At 45.1% G+C, this 21370-nt stretch overlaps 3 protein-coding genes across 4 annotated transcripts in view; 1 reads left to right on the top strand and 2 right to left on the bottom strand.

The window, feature by feature from the left end:
* Positions 1-40: 40 nt before the first annotated feature.
* On the top strand, positions 41-11132 carry LOC118832561 (magnesium transporter NIPA2-like). The gene is made up of 6 exons (XM_036739852.1): positions 41-227; positions 2870-3020; positions 3843-3899; positions 5180-5270; positions 5861-6021; positions 9471-11132. Exons 2-6 carry the CDS (start codon positions 2888-2890, stop codon positions 10082-10084), a joined length of 1056 nt encoding a protein of 351 aa, XP_036595747.1. The 5' UTR covers positions 41-227; positions 2870-2887; the 3' UTR covers positions 10085-11132.
* Positions 11133-13147: 2015 nt separating this feature from the next.
* Positions 13148-14994, bottom strand: TIMM8A (translocase of inner mitochondrial membrane 8A). The gene is made up of 2 exons (XM_036740072.1): positions 14789-14994; positions 13148-14169 (listed from the first exon to the last, which is right to left on the bottom strand). Exons 1-2 carry the CDS (start codon positions 14912-14914, stop codon positions 14008-14010), a joined length of 288 nt encoding a protein of 95 aa, XP_036595967.1. The 5' UTR covers positions 14915-14994; the 3' UTR covers positions 13148-14007.
* Positions 14995-19976: 4982 nt separating this feature from the next.
* BTK (Bruton tyrosine kinase) overlaps positions 19977-21370 on the bottom strand; it is a 40415-nt gene continuing 39021 nt past the window's right edge. For both annotated transcript variants that reach the window (XM_036740334.1, XM_036740335.1), the window contains exons 18-19: positions 21172-21329; positions 19977-20399 (exon numbers count right to left, since the gene is read on the bottom strand). In XM_036740334.1, the coding sequence (XP_036596229.1) occupies positions 20328-20399; positions 21172-21329 (230 nt within the window). In that variant the 3' untranslated portion in view covers positions 19977-20327. The remainder of the gene's footprint in view (positions 20400-21171; positions 21330-21370) is intronic.

The raw sequence follows: 21370 nt of genomic DNA, 5'->3' as shown, positions 1-21370 counted from the left end.
CTCTCTGGGCGGGGTTCCGGGTGGAGGGCCGCTCAGAGCTAGGCAGCGGAAGTGGCTCGGGGGCGGGGAGGCTGCGGGAAGGCGGGATTTTCGCAGGTGCCGCAGGAGGGTGGTTCGCGGGCCTGCCTCCCTCTCTCCTTCCCTCCTGCCTCCTCGCTTCTCTCCCTCGTCGTGTGGGCGAGGCGAGGTCTGGGCTTGGGGAGCACGCGCTCGGCTTTAGGAGAAAGGTAGGGGTGACGGCGGCGGGGCGGGGTGCGGGGAGATAGGGGGATGCCAGACATGGACAGCTGAGCGGGGCCGGAAGTGAGCAGGGCGAGGGCCCTGCCCCCTTTAGGCATCCCCAACAGCTTTCCCCCTCTTCGTTAAAATTTTATATCCCCTCTCCTCATTTTTAAAAATTCTGCGTTACCAGGGATGACGCAGGAATGTCTTAGAAAATGAAGATAAAATAAAGATTTTTAAGAAAAAAATAATGCACTGCGTCCCCCCCACCCCCCCACTGAGCCCTGCCTTAATGCTCCAGCAGCCTCCCCTGAGAGGCTCAGAATTGGGTGGGGTGGAAGCACAGCCCTTTATCTCCCCCAAAGAAAACCCTCAGCTTAAAAAGATTTACCCTCTGATCACCTGGCCTAAAAAAAACAAAAATTGTGGGAAGATGCTAGCAGGGGTGGGGAACCTGCGGCCTCGAGGCCACGTGTGGCCCTCTAGGTCCCTAAGTGCAGCCCTTTGACTGAATCCAGACTTCCAAGAACAAATCCCTTCAGAAAAGACTCTGAGACCCTTCCCCCAGGACTCAGTTTCACACCTCTCAGAGCAGGTGTCTTCTCATCCTCAAAACAGAATGTTTTCCCACAAAAGGGCTATGGGTTGAACTTGATGTCCTAAACGCCTTTTTTTTGGGCACAGAGGTGAAAGCAATCCCAGCAGTCTGATTGAGAAACTAAAACATAATGGTGGGAAATGATAAAGGAACTGTGCCAAATATAGGAGTGGGTAATATAGCTAAAGAAATGGAGGGGGTTTTTGTTTCATTTTTAAATTTATATTTTTAGACTAAGGTTTAATCAGTAGAATCTTTTTTTTGTTTTAAATAAGTTTTTATTGCTGTCTTTTGCCTTTTACATCACCATAATTTACCTCAGCATCCTTCCCCTTCCCAGAGAGCCATGTCATATAATAAATAGTATCTTTAAGACAAAAAAAGAAAAAGAGGAAGTAATCAGCATATCTGATCAATACATCACAAAAGCTTGAAAATACATGTACAGTATCTGTACACTTCCCACCTCTGCAAAGGAGTGGGGTATCTTATATTTTTTCTTTGGAATCATGCCTGCTCTTTATAATTTTGCAACTCAAATTTAGTTTTTTAATTTTAGAAATTTAGTTACATTTGGGATATTTTAGTCTGGTGGGGAAGAGTTTATGATTTTGTATTCACTAAATGTATACCTTTTTAAAAAATTACCCAGGGGCAGCTAGGTGGCACAGTGAGTAGAGCACCGGCCCTGGAGTCAGGAGGACCTGAGTTCAAATCTGGCCTCAGACACTTGACACATCACATGTACTAGCTGCGTGACCTTGGGCAAGTCGCTTAACCCCAATTGCCCTGCCAGAAAAACAAAACAAAAACAAAAAATTACTTGGATTTTCTCCAACAAAATGTGCTGTGCAAGCCTGTGGTGTTAAGTGAATGATAAAGAGGATGCATGTGGTAGAAGATCAGAGAAATAGATTATTTACAGCTACATTGAAACTTGAGGAAGGGGCTGAATTAATATAGGTGAGAAAATGGGTGAAAGAATGTATATAAATCTGAACATCAGGATGGGACTAAGAGTAGACACATTGAGAGAAGGGAGCAGTTGGGGAATTAGGGATTAGGACAGGGTGAATTGGACTGGGATTACAAATTAGAAGCATTTGAAATAGGAAGATTGGAACCATTACAAGATAGCCATTTTTAGAAACATGGCAATGCTGGATTTGTTCTGGAAACTGGAGAATTATAGGGTGTTGAAGCCTGTCACTGGAGAGTTACTCGAAATGACTAGAAGCTAAGTCCAAAAGCAGGACTGCTTTGTAGACATCCATCTCTGTATGCACACAGACATACATGCATGCTAAACACATGCAGCCTCTCTTCAGTATTCTCTAATACAGTACTCTTGCTGCCACTCAAACAAGGTCCTTTGGACTTTTTTTTCCTGCCTCCAGTCCTTTTCATGGCAGCAAGCAGACAGCACATGTGTGGTACTATCTCTATATTTAAATGGCCTGCTCAGTGCCTTAGTGGGTGAGGAGGACAACGTGGTAGTTTGCCTCTCTTTGAAAAATCAACTTTAAAACACATCTATGGGGCAGCTGGGTGGTGCAGTGAGTAGAACACCGGCCCTGGAGTCAGGAGGACCTGAGTTCAAATCTGACCTCAGACACTTGACACATTTACTAGCTGTGTGACCTTGGGCAAGTAAGTCATTTAACTTCAATTGCCTTGCCTTCCCTCCTCCAATTAAAAAACCACATCTAAATCCTTTTAGGCTGCTTAAACAAACCTGAAACATTTAAGCAGCTTTAAGGAAAAAGCCAACCACCTGTCCGTTTGCCAGGGATGAAATAATGAAGTGATATGTACAAGAGTAAGGGTTAAAGTTGAAGCAGTTTAATTGTCTTAATAAAGAGCAAATGGTCACAGTGAAAAATAAAATTACTCAGTTTGGTCAACTGTCTTAAAAAGTCATCAAAACCCCAGTTAGCGCTGTCCTCAGAAGGAATCTTTGGCCTCTGATCTTCATGAATCCACAGTGTATGTGTTGAACTCTGTCGAAGGGCAAGTGTCCTAAAATCTGCTTTTTGAAAACCTCAACAGGACCAGTGCTGGCCAGAGATGATGACTGGGCACAATAACTTCTATATTGGTCTGAGCTTGGCTCTCACCTCCAGCATTTTCATTGGTGCAAGCTTCATCCTGAAGAAGAAAGGACTTCTTAACATTGCCAGCAGAGGCTCTGTGAGAGCAGGTATAGCAAACTCTCTATTCCTGCCTTGGTTTGTCAGAATTTGTCTTTCCTCTTGCTTCTTGCCTTTAGGCTGAAAAGATAGGTTGCGTTAAGATGGAAAGGAGGCTAAACGGGAATCTGTAGGTATTGTTATTAGCATGGTTGCTAATTGGCTCTTAGAAAAGGTTGGAATTAGTTCAAGGATAGTTTTTTGGATTGTCTCTGAATTTGATTTGTCGTTAGCCATGATAATGGAGAAGAGGGATAACAACTGAGAATCGAATGTACTTTCTGGTTTGAGGAAGACCCAAGATTTTGAAGGCACTATGCTGAACACATAGCAGTTATTCAGTAAATCTGTAAGAATAGGAGAACAGTTGTCAGGTCCAGGTCTAGATTTTTCAAAGCTCATTAATTCAAATTCTTTTATTCTGAGTTCGTGGTCAGAAGTTGCACAGTATAGACCAGAATTAGGCTTTATATACCTTAGCTCTTGCCCCTCGGTACCTGCTGTGCCCAAACCCAAAGCCTGGGGCAGAGTTTCCCTTCCTTGGATATATTAAAAGGAACTGCCACAGGTACTGGGTGCTGTGATGAATCTTTTTCATTGGGGATTCACAAGTTCTGCTCAAAATGCTTGGTCTTTGTGGGGCTAAAAAAAGGGAAAGAAAAACCTTAAGGAAGTTGGCAGGAGGAATCTAAGACCCCTCCAAATTATAGCAGGTTAGGAGGAACGAGAAAATCACCTTTTCCTCTAAGAAAACTGTTCCGGCCATACTATTGCTTTTCTTTATTCCAGAGCTTTAGGCCTGGTAGATTCATAACTTCTCTTCCTTCTTTTAGGTCAAGGTGGCCATGCATACCTAAAGGAATGGCTCTGGTGGGCTGGACTGATCTCCAGTAAGTTGTTTGGTTCGTTCGTGGAGTTGCAGCCTGAAAAATAAATAGAAAAATAAGGCAGCCAGTTATTTTAGAATAAGCTGGAAAGCTGACCATTCAGCATTAAGCATCTGAAACAGTTTTTTTTCTATCATAGTTCTATTTAACCAATTGTATTCTGGCACAGATACACGTAAATGTGTGTGACAGATTTTGATCACATTGATTATAGTCTGGTATAGGCTGTACCTGGTCTGGTGTAGACCAAAAAGCACTCAGGATTTTCTCTTTTGCTTCCAAATGAATGTTTCTTTTCCTATGTCATGAACACTAACATGCATAAGTGTACTCACACACGGTCACATAGGTAGAGACCTATTTTCACTCCCCGTTCCTCTTTAGTATCTCTCTACTGCCTGTCCTAACTCCTTGCCCATTTTCCAGGTAGACAAATTAATAGCAGTGACAATATGGCTCTTGGGGCCTTGGCTTAAAGTCCCAATACTCGGGCCTCTCACTGCTCACGGATGTCTTCCTAGGACATCTGTACAAACCAGGGTGACAATCTGGGGACAAGTACTAGCATGAGACAAGGATTACTCTAGTGTCTGACACTTGGAGGTGCCCAGGGGCCTTGAATGCAAATCCTGACTATTCAGGCTTTTTCTCTAGTAGAATGGTTTCATAATCATCATGAAATAAAATGCTTATCTCCTCCTGTTAGCTCTGCTAAACTTATTTACCATTTAATCACACAGTCCACATTTATTGATACATAGTGCAGTACGAATTAGGGTGGAAGATGCAATTCTTGCTTACTGGCGTTATACTCTCAATCTGCCATGGCAGTAATCAGTTACTGGTACAAGATTCTAATTTTGCTCCTGCTCAAGGATTTATGTCATCAAGGAAAAAGTTGCACAGAAGAACTAGGTAAAGAAGAGTTTATTAAGCAAGCGCATATAAGAACCCAAGACTTTGCTTTAGGTAGGCTTGGCTTTAAATACTGTATGGATGAATGAATGAAGTATTTATCATGTCCAAGCCCTGGGGGGGTGCAGATAGAAAAGTCAGACAGTCCATGATCTCGGGGAGCTCACATTCTAATGAGGGGAGGGAGGGAGAACTACCCATTTGGGACGTTTCCACTACAAGTGGGATGGAAAGGTTCCAGGGTACGAAGTGACTGTGTTCATCAAGATCTGATGAGAGATAGCGGGCAAGCTGTAGTTGCTATGGATGACATCGCACTCATGCCAAATTTTGCTTTCCTAATCAAGAAAATTATTTCTCCTTTGCAGTGGGGGTTGGAGAAGCTGCCAATTTTGCTGCGTATGCTTTTGCCCCAGCCACACTAGTAACGCCCCTGGGTGCACTGAATGTATTAGTCAGGTAAGCAATATTCAGGTGCTTTATTTGGGCCTGTGTCCTAGCGACCTGAAGTGATGACATGTTACTGCTCAAGCTATTTTACTCCAGTTTTCCAATATCCTTGTTTTCTTGCATTCTTTTCCTAAGTTTCATTCCTGGAAGTGTTTTATTTCCCAGAAGAAAAAAACCTTTTCTTTCCCTTAATTCTATCTGATTTGGGGAGAAAGTTTCATTCATCAATTCATCACTATTGTGATGAATTCTTTTTCATGAATACAGCAGATTGTTTTCTTCCTGTCCACCAACCCTGACACAACTTAAGTGACTATTTATGCATTCACTTTTTGGGAGTTTTATTTATCTTCCTGTGTCGTCTACTGGTTCTCCCTCTCCCCCCCCCCACCCCACCCCCAGGATCTACTTGGTCCAGTTAAATGCTTAGCTATGTCACTCCTGTTGAAGTTTAGTGTAATGTAGTGAAAACTCTTGTGAACCTGGTTGTTCCCAGAATCCTCCCGGTCCTGAGCCAATATGATATTAATTTCTAGATGAGTGTTGTTGGTGAAGGAATATCTGCCTGGGTTATTGACATGTTTTATGTTTACCCTTAGTTCAATTTTGTCCTCTTACTTCTTGAATGAGAAGTTGAACATTCATGGGAAGATTGGTTGTGTGCTAAGTATTCTTGGCTCAACAATGATGGTGATCCATGCCCCCCGGGAGGAGATGACCTTCACCTTGGCAGAGATGTCTGAGAAGCTGAGAAGTCCAGGTACCAGACAGGGAATTCGAACATGATTTTGATTTAAAATACCTTAGTATGACCAAAGTCTTGCTTGGAATTTTAGTTTCTTTTTTTCTCATGGTTCTGACGACGGTGTCTACCATCTGAAGACTAACCTTCCTAAATGTAGAGCAGCAGCTCATCAGCTGGGTGGCCACTGGACAGTAAAGTCTTTTGTCAAGGCGACCACTTTGTTCCATCTTCTGCGTCTGATTCTTTGTTTTTCTAATTCACCAAACTCCAGACTCAGAGTACCTGCCTCTGTTTCTGATTACACTGATCTGAGTACACGTGGCAGAAAATCAAATTCCGTGGCAACTTCTTAGAAAATACTGCTTTGGAAGACAGGAGATAAGAGGAAATCTCCATCTCTGTCTAAAAGAGTGTATTCTGTTTACTCTGGCCTTTATTAATCACATTTGTGAGTTCTCTTTAATACTGTATAATTGATCAGATCAGTCATTTTTTAACATTTTTGTGCCCCGCCCCCTGCATCCACTTTACCTTCCATGAGAACAAACAGAAGGTTTGGTTTGATCCCTAGAGAAAGAGAGAAGCTGTTTTTCCCCACGAAGTTCAGAAGTAAACTTTCCTATCTGTTGAGCAGAATAGAGATGCTAGCCAGATTAGTTGGAACGGGGACAAGAGGCAGTGATAGACAGCTAGTTGTGAGGAAGAAATGTGACTTATGGAGACCATGGCAATGATCTCTTAGGCCCTCCTCATGGAATTCCTTTGATTTTCATCTTCAGAACTGCTGATGCAGCACAGTAGGCCAGATGAATACATCAAGGCCTTAAATTTCAGAAGCAGAGCCAAATCGACTCTTGGCTCTCTGCTCCCCTTTGACTCTCACTCTGCCCTTCTAGGATCTGAGCTGGAGGGGGTGGATCTCAGAGGCCATTGACCTGTACCTGCAAAAGAATACCCAGGCAGGTTGTAATCCAAACCTTTCCTGAATCCCTTCAGGGAGAAGGAACTCACTACCTTCTGAAGTAGGCCTTTACCCTCATGGATAATGTTAGTTGGTAGGAAGTTTTTCCCAACATCAAGCTGAAATTTGCCCCTTTGCAGCTTCTACCTGTTGCTCCTAGCTCTGTCTGGGGCCAAGTTGAACAAGTGTCATTCCTCTTCTTTATGATAGTCTTGACACCACTATCTGGTTCCTCCTATGGCTTTCAGCGTCCCCTGGTTCCTTCAGCTAATCTTTCTATCACTATCTTGGTTACCCTCCTCTGAATGTCCTCTGGCTTATCATCGTCCTTCCTAAAATGTAATATCCACAGCTAAATGAACACAGTGTCCACAGTAAAGTCTGAGCAGGGCAGAGTGATGCTGGAAGGCTTATCTCCCAGTCTTGGACACAGTGTCTCTCTTCATGTACCTCAGTGGTGCCTTAGCTTTTTTGGCTGCCATTCCAGTTACTCATTGGGCTTGGCATAATCCACTACACCCCAAGCTCTTTTGGAGGGACTGTGGACTTGTACTTGTGAAGCTGATTTCTCTTAATCCAAATATGGGACCACAGGAATTGATAATTTATGGACTTATGAAATGGGGTAGGCATGCCTGGTTCTTTGGGTACTCACCGGGCAAGACCATGAAAGCAGTGGGAAGTGAGGCTGCAATCAAACTAATAAAGCACAGAGGGTGGAGGGAGGAATGGGCAAAGAAGGTATAGAGACAGTAGGCAAAAAGGGATACAGAGGCAGACAATGTGGGAATGGGGGATAGGGTGGCAGAGGAAGGTAGGTATCATAGGAAGAGGAGGGGGAGGAGCAGAGGTACAGAGAATCTCTCAAGTAACCGCAGATTAGAGTTGGGAACCCTTGGCAGCATGGACCCACATGGAGAGGAAAGAGTGCTCAGGGGTCAGGAATTAGAGGTCTCTTTATTGTAGCTTTTTGGGGGGAACAGATTTACTCTTATTTGTGCCACTTTGGAGTGAGTTTCATGTCATCTCAAAGTTATCAGCACCATTTGCTGTTCTGTTGGACTCACTACAGATCCTGGAAACTTCTCTGAGATTTCTACATCATAGGACTCAAAGGCCCAACAAGACAGTCCACATGACTTCCCCTGAGTCAGCACGTGTTACCAGAATGTGATTTTTGGTTAAGATATGATACAGTTTGTAAATTATGCTCCCTTTATCTTTGGAACAGCTTGTTCACAACTTCTAGCTTCCCTTTTGCAATCTTATTTCCTGCTATTGCTACTTTAAACCAGCTCCTTATAAACTTACTTACCAAGCTAACTAGAAAGGAGGGGGCAGTGGCCAGAGGAAGCAAAGCAAGATGTAGTTTTAATGTACCACATCTTTCCCAATTCAGCACTGTCTTACTCACTTTGCCCCAGTGGTCTAGCCTGTTGGGGACCTTGAGAATCCTAATACTGTCATTCTTTCTAGGTTATTGTCATCAGCAAATTGAGAAGCATACCATCTATGTCTTTATCCGAGTCGTTGGTTAAATAATGTGAAATGGCACTGAGCTATTTGACACAGATCCAGGGCTTGGGGACATCTCATTCTGGATGTTCCAAACCCAGCTCATTGCCTTCCCACTTAAATTTGCCCTCCGTCCTAAACTCCTTGTTTCTGTTGACACTTCCTTGTCACTGGAGATTGAAACCTTGGGTTCATTTTTTGTTTATTGGTTCTCAACAAAGCACCCACTATATAGGATTACATCGCCACTGAGGACAACACTCTCTTTTCCCTTCCCCTTCCCCACTCCTCCCCCAAAGTAGCAATGCTTCCAAACTTGGAAGAGACCTTTAAGATCACTGAGTCAAATCTCAAATCCATGATGATTTTCTTTCTTCAGTGGAGGATTAAGCAAGTTAGGCAAACACTGCCTACCTCCATTTCTCCATTATTTTATCACGTTTTTCAGAGTTTACCCAGATTTAATAATTCATATGATTTCTAACCTTTTTGTAATATTTTGGGCACCCTAATGTAGCTACTTAGCAAAAGCACTACTGCCAGTTGCAGAATCTATTAATTTGATAGCTCAAAATCCTATTAGCCTTTTTCTCCATAATGAATTCTCTACTAATGTGCCTAAACCCTGATCTGATGTGTCTCACTACCCCGCCCCCCCCATAGGTATCTCTGATGCACTATCGCTCTCTGTCTCTTCGCATTAAATCTTTTTTGATGGGGACAGATAGAATTTAGAACTATCAGAATATTTAGAACTTAGAATATTTAGAACTTTAGAATATTTAGAATATTAGAATATCAGAACATTTAGAACTAAAACCTTACTGGTTACTGTGATTAAAGGACCACCAAATTGCTGAGATGTATATGTTCTAATGATTTGGCATTTCCTATGCCTGTCAGACATCACTGAAACGACTGAAGATCAACAACAAAAATGCGTGTAGAGATTGCAGATTTGTATTGATTTTATTCTCTTTTTTCTCAGGATTCATTGGCTTTGCCATATGTGTGCTGGCCAGTGCCGCTGCCCTCATCTTTGTGGTAGGACCTCGATATGACCACAATAATGTCCTGGTGTACGTTCTGATCTGCTCCTCAATTGGTTCCCTTTCCGTGTCCTGCGTCAAGGGTTTGGGCATCTCCCTGAAGGAGCTATTTTCAGGCAAGCCTGTCCTGAAGGAACCCCTTGGTTGGGTGCTGCTGTTTTGTCTGGTGATTTGTATGACCATTCAGATCAACTATCTGAACCGGGCTTTGGACATTTCCAATACCTCGATAGTAACTCCCATCTATTATGTCCTTTTCACTACAGCTGTCATGACCTGCTCTGCCATTCTCTTTAAGGAATGGCAATATATGGCCCTAGACAGTGTCATCGGCACAATCAGTGGTTTCCTAACCGTAGTTTTTGGCATTTTCCTCCTTCATGCCTTTCGAGATGTTCCTTTTTCTCCTGACCTGATATATTTTTCTCTGGGGTCAAATTCAGGTAATTCCCATGCTCCTCCCTGGAGGGAAAACGAAAGGCAAAATCAGCCTCTTCTAGATGGAGTTGACCCCAACAAAGAGTTCCAGAACATTGAAGTTGAAAATCTGTGAATAATCTTAGGCAGAACTGTATCTGTTCCTGTTGGGTAAGGTGGCCTTTGTACTTTTACTTAAGATCTGCCCAGGCCTCTGACATCCAGCCAGACCAAATCAGATTATATTGTGGAGAGGAGCAAATTAATACCTAACTAGTAAGCAGTGGAACAGCGGAACCTTCCCAAGTGACTAAAGCCTCATTCGCTTCACTTGTTGACATGCTGAGGTATTGTGAGATGCAGTGCTGGATGTGTATGTACACCAGTGAAGTATTTGTGAAAACAGCCATCCGTCCCTCATCACTAGTTCTTAGTCTTATTTACTTGTTACAGTTTGAGAATTCAAATGGTTTGTGTTTAGTGAATGCTAGTTTGTCTTAAATGTTTTTAAAGGTGTTTTTGTGTCACTTTTAGTGCTAACTGAATCCTGAGCATCTTGAAGTTTGTATCAAGGACTTGAGTATAATTACTAATAACTGTTGGCTGCTACCACCTGCCTGGTATAAGAGGATTTGATTCTAAAAACCATGTTCCAGAGGTTAACACCCACCCCACCCCCAAGTTCAGTACCTAAGGTCCTGAAGGACAAAGATTATTTAGCTACACAGAATGCCTGTTCCAGTCCTAGCTAACCCTGTTTTGTACTTAAAGAGCTGGGTCTGCCTGCTTCCTGTAAATGATAACATTAAAGTACAGAGTTGCTTGTAATGTAAAGTGTTGGAAACCAAGCAGCTTAAAGGACCCCGTGTGTTTTTGGCTTCGCTTGGAGCAGACTTCCTTTGTCTCTCACCACTTCCCTGAACTTCAGAATTCAGTGGCAGCCTCCACATGAGGACAAACAGCAGTTACAGGTATTATACTTCCTGTTTGTAGATCATCTTGGAGTTTGGAGTGCTCTTGTCTGGAATAGTAGCATGTACTGAGTCTATAGGAGGCCCATGGTGTGTTTGAAAGAGATAACCAGTCACTAGAATGTAAGCTCCTGGAGGGCAGGGGACATTCTGCTTTTTATTTTTCTATCCATATTTGATGCTTAATAAATGTTGATTTTTGATGGGCAATATAGGCATTTCTGTACCTGTTCTTCCTTTTAGGAGTGGCTTCAGCCTTCTTTCCAATTCCAGTTCCAGTCAGAGAGAAGTTGAAACAACATTGTACTCCTTCAACTTTGAGCTTGGTGTCCTCTAGCTACTTATAGATTCCTTCAACGGCCTTATAGAAAAGGTCCTTGAACCATCTTTGTCACCCATTAAGGACAGATGATTTCATTTCACAGGTCATCTGTACCAAAGATCCAAGGCCAGACCTTTCCACTAAGCCAGCTGCTCATCATCTGTATGAGACAACTATTGGTTAATCGGTGCAAAGGAAATGATTTAAGTTATGTATGGCTGAAAGAATCTAGAATTTTTCTATTTGTAAAAGATCACAGGACTATGAGCTGGTCAAATCCCTTCATTTTACAGATCAGGAAGCAGAGACAGATTGAGGAGGCCAGTCATACAGATGCTAAGGGTCCAAGAAGATGCTCCTTTGATGATTCCATTTCTCTAGAAGGGCAGCTAGGGGATGCTGCATTGAATACAATGGGTGGGGTGGGTGGGGCTGGAATCAGGAAGACTCACCTTCCTGAATTCAAATCCAGCCTCTGACACTTCCTACCTGTGTGACCCTGGGCAAGTCACTTAACCTTGTTTGCCTCGGTTTTCTCATCTGTAAAATGAGCTGAATAAAATGGCAAACCACTCCAGTATCTCTGCCAAGAAAACCCAAATGGGGTCACAGAGAGTCGTACATGACTGAATAAAAACATTTCTCAAGGGGAAAGAAAACTTAGTGATCTGATGGTCTTGGTGACTGAACAGGCAGCCTCAGTATCTAAATTTGAAGTTAATTTTTGTTATTGGTAAGCAGCAAATACAAAGTAGCTGCAATGTGTGAGGCATGGTGCTGGCACACAAAGACAAGGAATTACTTGGCAACCTCACTATGTCCACAAATCACCAGGTATAGAACAAGAGAAACTAAGATGGGGCAGGGGCTTCTCAGAGGAAGGTTGGCTGCCTCAGTGCAGTGTCAAACTATCACACTTGGAATGACTTGGGCAAACAGGCTAGTAAGGCCACTTATTAAAATAAAATCCTTGTCACCCAATGCCCCTCCCTCAAACTCAGAATGGTTCAACTCACCTCCACAAAACCTTCAATCCAATGTGGTTTGAAGCACTCCTTCACTGGAGTGCCCCCGGTTTTGCATCTGTTGTCTGGGCTCCTAAATATTATGAAGTGATTTTACACATGTGAAATTATTTTCCTATTTTGTCTACCAGCTAGAGAGGAAGTCTGAATGCGGGGAAGAGTCCAATTCCCCACCCCCAACCAAAGTAGCAATGCTTCCAAACTTGGAAGGGACCTTTAAGATCACTGAATCTAAGCTGGACTCCATGGCTGAGAAACCTGAGGTCCAGAGAGGCAGCTCACCCACGGTCTCCCTGGTTCTAAGGGAAAGCTAGAACTCAGCTTGGACCCCGATTCCAAATCCTGATCTTCCACTACACTACTACCTCCCCTCTAGTAAGTAGTTTGGGACATACAGCTAAGGTGTAAAGCCTAGAGCATTTCTAAGCCAGTGGCCTCTTGCTTTGAGATCTGTCTAGAGAGGACTCTGGCTGGCAGCCATTATTTTGTTCTGGTAAGAAACTTGATTATTTTGGGGAAATAGAGATCAAAGCTCACATCCCCACAGGTTGGAGGTTCTTCCTAGAATTGTACCTTATGAGTCACTCAGCAAATCCTTGTTGAATGACATGTAGTCCTGGCACCAGCCCATGTCCAAGTTTTAACTTCCAAGACATCTAGCTAGTAGAGGTAGTGATGTACTTAAAATAGCCCTGGCACTGGAGGTAAAGGACAAGGCCTTGAAGCCCCAGCTCTGCCAACTAGGATGTTCAGCCAGCTCAGGATTACTGAGTTGTCTGATCAGTGAAATGGTGGTACAGTACCTACAACTATCCTGTGAGAAGCACATACAAGTGTTGAGTGGTGAGCACCAAGGAAAGAAAAGCGTTCCCCAAACCATGTCAACCTGAGGCAAAGGGTTTTATTTCAGTCATCAGAAGATTCGCAGTAAATGGAACAATGAATCAACACATTAAGTATGCCCCTCTACCTGAGACAATGGCTAGCTGGGGTGGTGGCTGGTTTAAACCTTTACAATTCAGGCACACCTTTCAGTCACAATACCCTGAAACTCAGGGCAGATCATTCTCATTTTGAGACTGCCAAGAGGGAGGCAAAAGTTATGTTCACTAGATGATTAAGCTAGATTTCTCTGTATCCAAAGGCCTCCTAGCCTCTTACCATTGTCTGAGACTTTCTGCATATAGGTATTTAAAATAAGTCACAGTAAAAGAGAAAGATGGATACCACTGGAAGTGAGGTCTCTAGTCTGTATTACAGATCTGCCCAGCCCCGCTAAGTCACAAAATGGATAAGGAGGCCTGAAACTGCAGTACCAAATGGCTTCTCTCCATCCTGTTGCTAGATGCCAAGATGTATTACCTTAATCTCAAGCCCACCCTCCCACAGGTTTGAAATTAACACACACAGATGAGGGAGTCTACCGATGTGGTCCCAGTTTGAATACCTACAAAGAAGCCAATGGAACGTTAAGAACATAGCCTTGTGTACGGTTTAAGTGTATCTAGTAGTCTTCCATTCAACTGTCCAAAATTTTCATAAAACTGGCATTTAAAACAAAACACAACCCCCAAACTCACAAAACCGTTCTTTGCTCATTCACATGACAGAGCATCCCAAAAGGCTGGGATAAAAACTCCAAGTCAATCTCCCCACAGCCTTTTCCTTTACAACCATCCCATCACAGTACTTTTTCTTGAACTATAAAGTTCTTTTCAAAACGGAGAGAGTTGTGCAGAGATCAGTCAGACAAGCTTTCTGCGAAGGCTGGCCTGGTCTTCTGTGTCTGCTCCAATCGGTTCAGGATGAACTGGCTTGTGTCAATAAAACGCTCCACGCAGTTCACGAAACAGGTTTCGGCTCGACTGTCCAATTTGGGCCCAGGCTTGTCCATGCACTTTTCCTGCACAAGAAAAGAAAATATCTGGTGTTACAGATAACCAAATTCCAGAGGGGAAAAAGGATCACATAAATAGTATATATGACAGAGAATAAGAAATCCAATTCTGAATACACAATAAGACAATTGCAAAAAATGCAAAATGGCCCAGTTTGGCCTTTTTGCTGCTGAACTCAGTTGTGTTCCAACAACGTTCACAGTATCACATTGCTTCTGAATTAACTGAACATTGCAAAGGGTAAAGGTGGATAAAGCAAGATTTCCAAAACTTGCAAATTCTCTTTGTTCTGAATTTAATCAGATCAAAAATCTCAAGAGGCATCTTATCTTGGCCACAGCCTGGAAATCTGGAGTTTGGGGTAGAGCCTGGAAGTGCTTTGCTACCTGTGGTTCAAGGCATGGGGCTCAAGTCTCATACTTGATGAAACTCGGCACTTTCACTTTCACAGACCTACATACATACACTTGCCTCCCAGCCATTATCCCAAAACAAAACCCTATCCCAGCACCACCTCTTGGTTCTATGGAATTTTTCGCATAGGGAAACAGAATGGCCACCAAAGGTGGTGGGGAGGTGGGGCACCTGCCTCCCTCCCTCCCTCCCAGGGCCCCAGCTTCTCACCCAGCACAGTTCAGTCATTTGGTGCACCAACTGCTGAAATCGCTGCTTCTGGGTTTCCACCTCGATGAAATGCTGCAGTTGTGGGTCCACGGAGCCCAGCCCCGGAACAGAGGAAGAGGAATCCATGCTGCCCTGGCCCCGCGCGCAACCACGAGCCCGCCAGCCACAAGAACCCACCGACCTTCACGTGTCTTCAGGGCGGAAACGGAAGCAGAATGAACCGGCTCCGGTACCGCCCCGCCTCCTCCAATTCTCCTCCCCGCCTCTCCCCGGGCCCCAGCCTCGTGTGTATCGCGCCTGCGCGTGGCCCGGGCCAATGGCTGACCCGTAAAGTGTAGCGAGCTCGGCCCACTCCGCGCGACCTGCGGACTTCCCGCGTTAGGACTGGCGGCCCGGGCGGGGCGGAGTCGGCCGAAGGGGGCGGGGTCCGAACCTGTTAGCAGCTTTTCGGACTTTCGCTAGCACTTAGGTCCTCAGTTTCTTGTTCTGTAAAATTGGGTTGGGCTAAACGTGGCGGTCGGTAAGACTCCAGCGTAGCCCGGTTGTAAAGAGCACAGGGCGACATTAAGCAGGCCCTTCCCCTTACCGGGCCTGTGCCTTTCGCGGGCCCTGCCAGCGTTAGCTGTGTCATAGAGAAGGCAGAGCTTGACGCTGGGAGGGCCCGCTAGCCCCCCGTTATCCTACTTAGGGTGGCTCCAATGGTTAGAAAGCCTTTTCCTGACGTGAAGCCTAAATGCCCCCCACCCCCTTCGTTGTTCCTGCTGCTTCTCCCTGGGGCCAAGCAGAAAAGTCATTCCTCCTCCCGGTGTTCAGCACTCCCCTCTAAGTTGATGTGAATTCAAGACTCGCCATCCCGGTCTCTCTGCTCCCAACTCTCTCCAGCTTAGAAGTTCTTAAAAGGTGGCACCCAGATTTGAACACAGTATTGAGAATGGGGCCTGACCAAGGCAGAGGACCTAGGAACTATCAGCCAGTCAACAAGCATTTTTGTAAGTGCTTCTTATATGCCAGGCACTGTGCTAACTGCTGGGGAGAGAAGGAAGAAAAAAAAGCCCTTCCCCCCACCCCGGGGAGCTGCCATTCTAATAGGGGAGACAACATGCAGACTAAGCACAAATACTATACACGATAGATGTCATTACATATCATAAATCTACACATCCGATATGGAACACTGTAAGCCCATTGGTGTAGGACTGTCATCGGGGGAGATCAATGCCCTGCGCCTGTGTGGGGGCAGGGAAGATTCGGTGAGGGAGAGCATGAGGGAGAGGCTCTTTGCCAGACTCTTCAAGTCCCTTCAGTCTCTTCACCAGCTTCTCGCACTTCTGGCTTCCAGCTTCCAGAGAGAGGATGGAAGATGCCCATGCCGCTGCAGGGTGCTGAAGGCGAAATAAGACTCTGGGAAGAAGGTGAGGTAAGGTGAGGTAAGGGGAGCCAGCCCCAGCTACTGTACAGACTTCAGGGAACTTCCCCTTGGGTGAGATCTGGTTTTTGTCCATGTGTTTCTCACACCGATTTAACTGGTCCTCAATGGGAAAGCTCTTTCACTCTGCATTTTTTGATATATATTGTCCTATACATACTTTATCTGATTTCTCTTTGGCTATCTAATTGGATAAATGGGTTTCTTTGCTATTTACGACATATGTGTATTGTAGACCTGGTGGGAAAGGGGTAAAGCCGTCCATATAAAGCTGGGGTTCTCTTTTGCCCGTTAATGGACAGCGATCAAAAGTTTAGCTTGAACCTGAAAGCCATATCCCTAGACTGCCACTATTCATGGGAGCAAATAGATATAACTCTAGCCCTGTAGCCCCTCTCTCTGAGGAGAGCAGAATGGCCAAGCTTCTGGCCCCAAACAACTGCTTCCTCTTCTGGTAGGAATTAAAATCTCCCTTGGAGGGCAAAGGGAGAAGAGACTGGAGACATTTCTTCTGCTTCCCTTTGAATCCCACACTGGCACCTTTATGCTACCTACAAATATATATGATATAAATGGGAGGTAATCTCGGAGGGAAGGCATATGAGTAAGGTGGGCTGGAAAAGGCCTCTTGAAGAAGGGGAGATTTGAGCTGAGACTTGGAGGAAGCCAGGAGGCAGAGGTGAGAAGGCAGAGTGCAAAGGCACAGAGATGGGAGTTTCTGTGCCAGGAGTTACAAGTAGGACAGCTTGGCTGCATTGTAGAGTATGAGGAAGGGAGCACGGTGTAGAAAGACTAGAAAGGTAGGAAGGGCTTTCAAAGACAATGGGAGGATTTTATATTGGATTCTAGAGGTCATGAGGAGCCACTGGAGTGTACTGAGCATGTGGAGGAGGGGATGGGGAGGCGACATGGTTGGACCCTGACAGCTGAGCAGAGGATGGATTGGAGGGGGGAGAGCCTGGAGGCAGGCAGCTACTTCAGTAGTCCAGATGTGAGGGGATGAGGGCCTCCACGGTGTGGGGGCAGTGTGAGGGGAGGGAAGGAGAGGCATAGCAGATGAACACGGGTTGTGAAGTTAGAAAGTACAAGATTTAGCAGCCCATTGGGTGGGAGTCCTGTACTAGTGAATGTCAATGGATGATGACAGTGAAGTCGCAAGCCCAGATTAGTGGGAAAATGGTGGTATCCTTGACAGTAATAGGGGTGCTGGGAAGAGGGGAGGATTTGGGAGGAAAGATGAGTTTTGTTTTGGACGTTTTGAGTGTGAGATGTCCCAAAGGCAGTTGGTGATATGTGACTGGAAGAGGCTGAGAGACAGGTCAGGGCTGGATAAATAGATCTGAGCATCATATTCATTGAGATGACCCATGTTTTCCCTGGGAGCTGGTGAGATCACCACGTGAAAGAGTATAAAGAGAAGAGGGATTGGGACAGAGCTTTGGGAGAACCCCCTAGGTTAGATGAAGATTCCGCAAAGGAGACTGAAAAAAGAGTGGTTGGACAGTTAGGAGGAGAACCAGGAAAGAGCAAGGTCATGAAAACCTAGCGGGCAGAGTCCCCAAGATAAAAGTCTGATCCAACATCAGGGGCTACAGAGGAAGTAAAGAAGGATGATTGGGAAGAAGCCATAATTACATTTGGCAATGACTAGATCATCGGTCATTTTGGAGAGTGCTTTCAGTGGAATGATGAGGTGAGAGGTCAGATTGTACAGGGTTTGCATGAAAGTGAGAGGCAAGGACATGGAGGCATCTGGTGGATATGGTTTTCTGGAGGCACCCCATTTGTGGCAATTAAGTCTCTCACATTACCAGGTTGCCAGATCCCAATGCTGATTCATATTGTACGTATCCTGACCTACACTTAGAAATATTCTCTGGTTTTCAGGAGGCTTTGGCTGAAAATCAGATGGTGATTAGGAATCAGGTGGAAAAAAGAGATGGCCAAGAGGCTTCACGGTTTAGTGCAGGGGTGGGGAACCTTTGGCCTCGAGGCCACGTGTGACCCTCTAGGTCCTTGGGTGTGGCCTTTTGACTGAGTCCAAGTTTTATAGAACAAATCCTTTTACTAAGGGGATTTGTTCTGTGAAGTTTGAATTGGGTCAAAGGGTGGCACTTGAGGACCTAGAGGGCCACATGTGGCTTTGAGGCTGCAGGTTCCCCAGCCCTGATTTAGTGGACAGGATCTTAAACTTGAAGTTATGAAGATCTAAATTCAAATCCTGCCTCAGATCCTTATTAATTGCTACCTTCTATTTCTCCAGCATATATTCTGCATGTACATAGTTAGTAGAATGTTGTACCCTCCAATAGAATGAGATCTCCTTGAAGGTAGAGTCTAGAATGTGTTTTTGCCTCTCTGTATTCCCACAGTGCCAACCACATAAATGCCTGCTGGAATACTGGCTGATTGAGCCTGGGCAATTTATGTAATCTCTCTGTGACTCAGTTTCCTCATTTGTATGAGATTAGATTCATTGGCCTCTAAGGTCCGGTACAGCTCCGAATTGATGATCCAATGGAAGTTAGCCATTTCCCTCCTCTCTATTCCCTATAACCTGGGAGGACCCACACTCTGGGAATCTTAAGTCTTAACTCCCTGATCACAGGCATTCATATTAAGGCTGAAAAAAACAGCTTGCTCACAATAACCCTTTGAGGCAGGCACACATGCCTACCTTGGATTGCCCAGCTCTGGGGGAGTCAGAACCTCTGGGGACGGTTTGGTCCTCAGGTCCTGCTTGTGGAATGAATCAGGTCAGCCCTGGACTCTTCAAGGGATCAGGAGGGAGGCTGATCCCATAGTCTTGTAAGCATAGCAGACATTTTCTGGGGTGCTGAGGGCTGGGACTTTTTTTCATTTTGTCTCAGTTGCCAGCATTTAGCAAAGTGCTTAGCAAAGAGTAGGGACTTAATGAATATTCATGACACAGAGGCAGATTTAACCACTGGGCAGTCCCATAGTAGATAGGGCTGCTTTGTATTTGCATATGGGAGGCAGGGTGGTGGGTCTGCTAGAGGCCTGGCCTTGGAGTGAGGAAGACCTGGGTTCAAATCTTGCAGCTCACACATCCTTGCAGTGGGACCACAGGCAAGCCATTGCTTAGTCCCTCTTAGGGTCCCGGGCCTCTCTCTGCAGAAGTCAAAGCTTACAAACATTGAGCAGGTTCTATCAGTGGAGGGAGTTGACAAACGAATTCCCTCCACCAATGGAAATCACAAGTCCTGACCGAAATACTTTGGATTGACTTGCCTTTCTCCCAGTAGGATATAAACTCCTTAAGCTAAGCCCGTTTTGTTTTTCTACTCTTGTTTTTCAGTCTACTCTGACTCTTTTTGATCCTGTTTGGGATTTTCTTGACAGAGAGTAGTTTGCCATTTCCTTCTCCAGCCCATCTGACAGATGAGGAAACTGAGGCAAACAGGGTGAACTTGCCCAGGGTCACCTAGCTAAGAAGTGTCTGAGGCCAGATTTGACCTCAGGAAGAGGAGTCTTGGACTCCAGGCCTGGATTCTGTGCACTATGGCGCCACCTAGCTGCCCTGTTTTTCTGTTAGCACAGTGCTTTGCACAGCCAGTAGTGTGAACTTTTTGGATTGACTGAAATTGAGCCCTGCTTTTGTGAAGACAGTGACAGCTATAGGGAAGCTATATGATGACCAAGATAAGGGAGACCTGGGGCATTTTCTCCAAAGCAGTTTTGTCAGAAACAGTCCCCTGCCCATCCATGCTGTCATTATGACCATCTCTGATCACAACCAACTTAAGGCCACCCAAAGGGTTTATTTGCTCATATGCACACACATCCACACACACATCCAGTACAAATCTGGCCTTACTGCTAGGAGGGATTTTTCTCTCCTGGAGCAACAGCATCTTCTGAAGAATGGAGGTCCTATTCCTCAGCTTTTGCCCAGGCCAGAGAAAGTCCCTGGGGATCAAAGGTGTGAGCCATTCTCAGGTGTATGGTGCCACCCATGGAGCATAAAGGCTTTCCTCCCTGCTCCCACCCCCTCCCTCTCCCCACCCAGGCCTGAAATTTCTTCAGAGAAAAGTGAATGAGCAAACGGAGCAGGGGGCGGGGATGAGAGGAACTGAGAGGTGGCTGAACAGCTCAGGATTCTTCGTCCATCACATCCAGAATGTTGCTCAGAAGAAGTCTGAAAGTGGGGCGTTCATCTGCTTTCTGGACTCAAAGAGAAAGAACATCGTTGGGAGGGGGCAGAAATCATGGACCTGGCCAGGAAACACAGTTTTATTTGTACTCTATGGAAGTGCCTCACAGCAGTGTGCAAGCCCCAATCCCTGGGAGAGTGACTCCTGCTGTGTCACATAACCCACCTTTGTTGTGCCCCATGCCATCTTGTCAAAGTCAAGGGGAAGGAGAACAGTATGGAAACTATGTTCTGACTCCAGCCCCCCCATCCCTCCCCCATTAGGCACTTCTGTGCCAACATTCTGAGGAACAGTGAAGTGCCAAGGGCAGGAAGGCCTAAGCCTAGCCCACGACCTCAGTTTGGGGGCCAAGCGCTGAAAAGCAGTTATGAAGGTGCCTCTAGAAGGGAGTGGGGGAGAGCTTAATGGCAAGTGTGAAGGTTCCCTGCTTGAATTAAACAAGGTGTTTTGTTGTGTTTTTTTTTTAAAGAATTAGGTGATTTGAAAATAGTTTGCTTTTAGGCCTTCATTTTTAGCCTTCATTCAGGGTCAGAAAAAAGAAAGGTCGGTTAAGGCCCAATGGCACACCCAGGAGTGGGCACTGAACTTGTGATTGCTTTCTACAAATGAGAGAAGGCATGGCACAGGCCTACTCATGTGCACAAACCATAAGATAGCCCTAGATTTTCTAGGGATTACTAAAGGGACAAAGGGGTCTGTGTAGCAGGCATTCTGTGGCCAGGTCTTATGTCTTGGAAAGTGGGAAATGGGTATCTTGTCAGTGGCGTGGGAAGAAGGCTCACCTCGTGCCAGCAGCTGTACATGATGGCATACACTCGCTCTGAAGCCAGCTGAGGCCGATAGAGCCGGAGGCCTTTGGCAATGTGTTCTGCTGTTTCACTGTTACTAAATCTCTCATACGGCATCTTCCCCAGAGAGTAAATTTCCCACATCAAAACTCCTATGAGGCAAAAAAACAAAACAAAACCAAAATTAATTATG

The sequence above is a fragment of the Trichosurus vulpecula genome, chromosome X, assembly GCF_011100635.1.
Source record: "Trichosurus vulpecula isolate mTriVul1 chromosome X, mTriVul1.pri, whole genome shotgun sequence".
Lineage (NCBI taxonomy): Eukaryota > Metazoa > Chordata > Mammalia > Diprotodontia > Phalangeridae > Trichosurus > Trichosurus vulpecula.
The sequence above is the reverse complement of the archived record's forward strand: the minus strand, read 5'-3'. Positions and strand labels throughout refer to the sequence as shown.

Coding starts and splice junctions, on each gene's coding strand:
- LOC118832561 (XM_036739852.1), top strand. CDS start 2,888: ATGATGACTGGGCACAATAACTTCTATATTGGTCTGAGCTTGGCTCTC. Junction 3,900..5,179: donor GTGGGCTGGACTGATCTCCA/GTAAGTTGTTTG, acceptor TCTCCTTTGCAG/TGGGGGTTGGAGAAGCTGCC. Junction 5,271..5,860: donor GCACTGAATGTATTAGTCAG/GTAAGCAATATT, acceptor GTTTACCCTTAG/TTCAATTTTGTCCTCTTACT.
- TIMM8A (XM_036740072.1), bottom strand. CDS start 14,914: ATGGATTCCTCTTCCTCTGTTCCGGGGCTGGGCTCCGTGGACCCACAA. Junction 14,170..14,788: donor AAATGACTGAACTGTGCTGG/GTGAGAAGCTGG, acceptor TTTCTTGTGCAG/GAAAAGTGCATGGACAAGCC.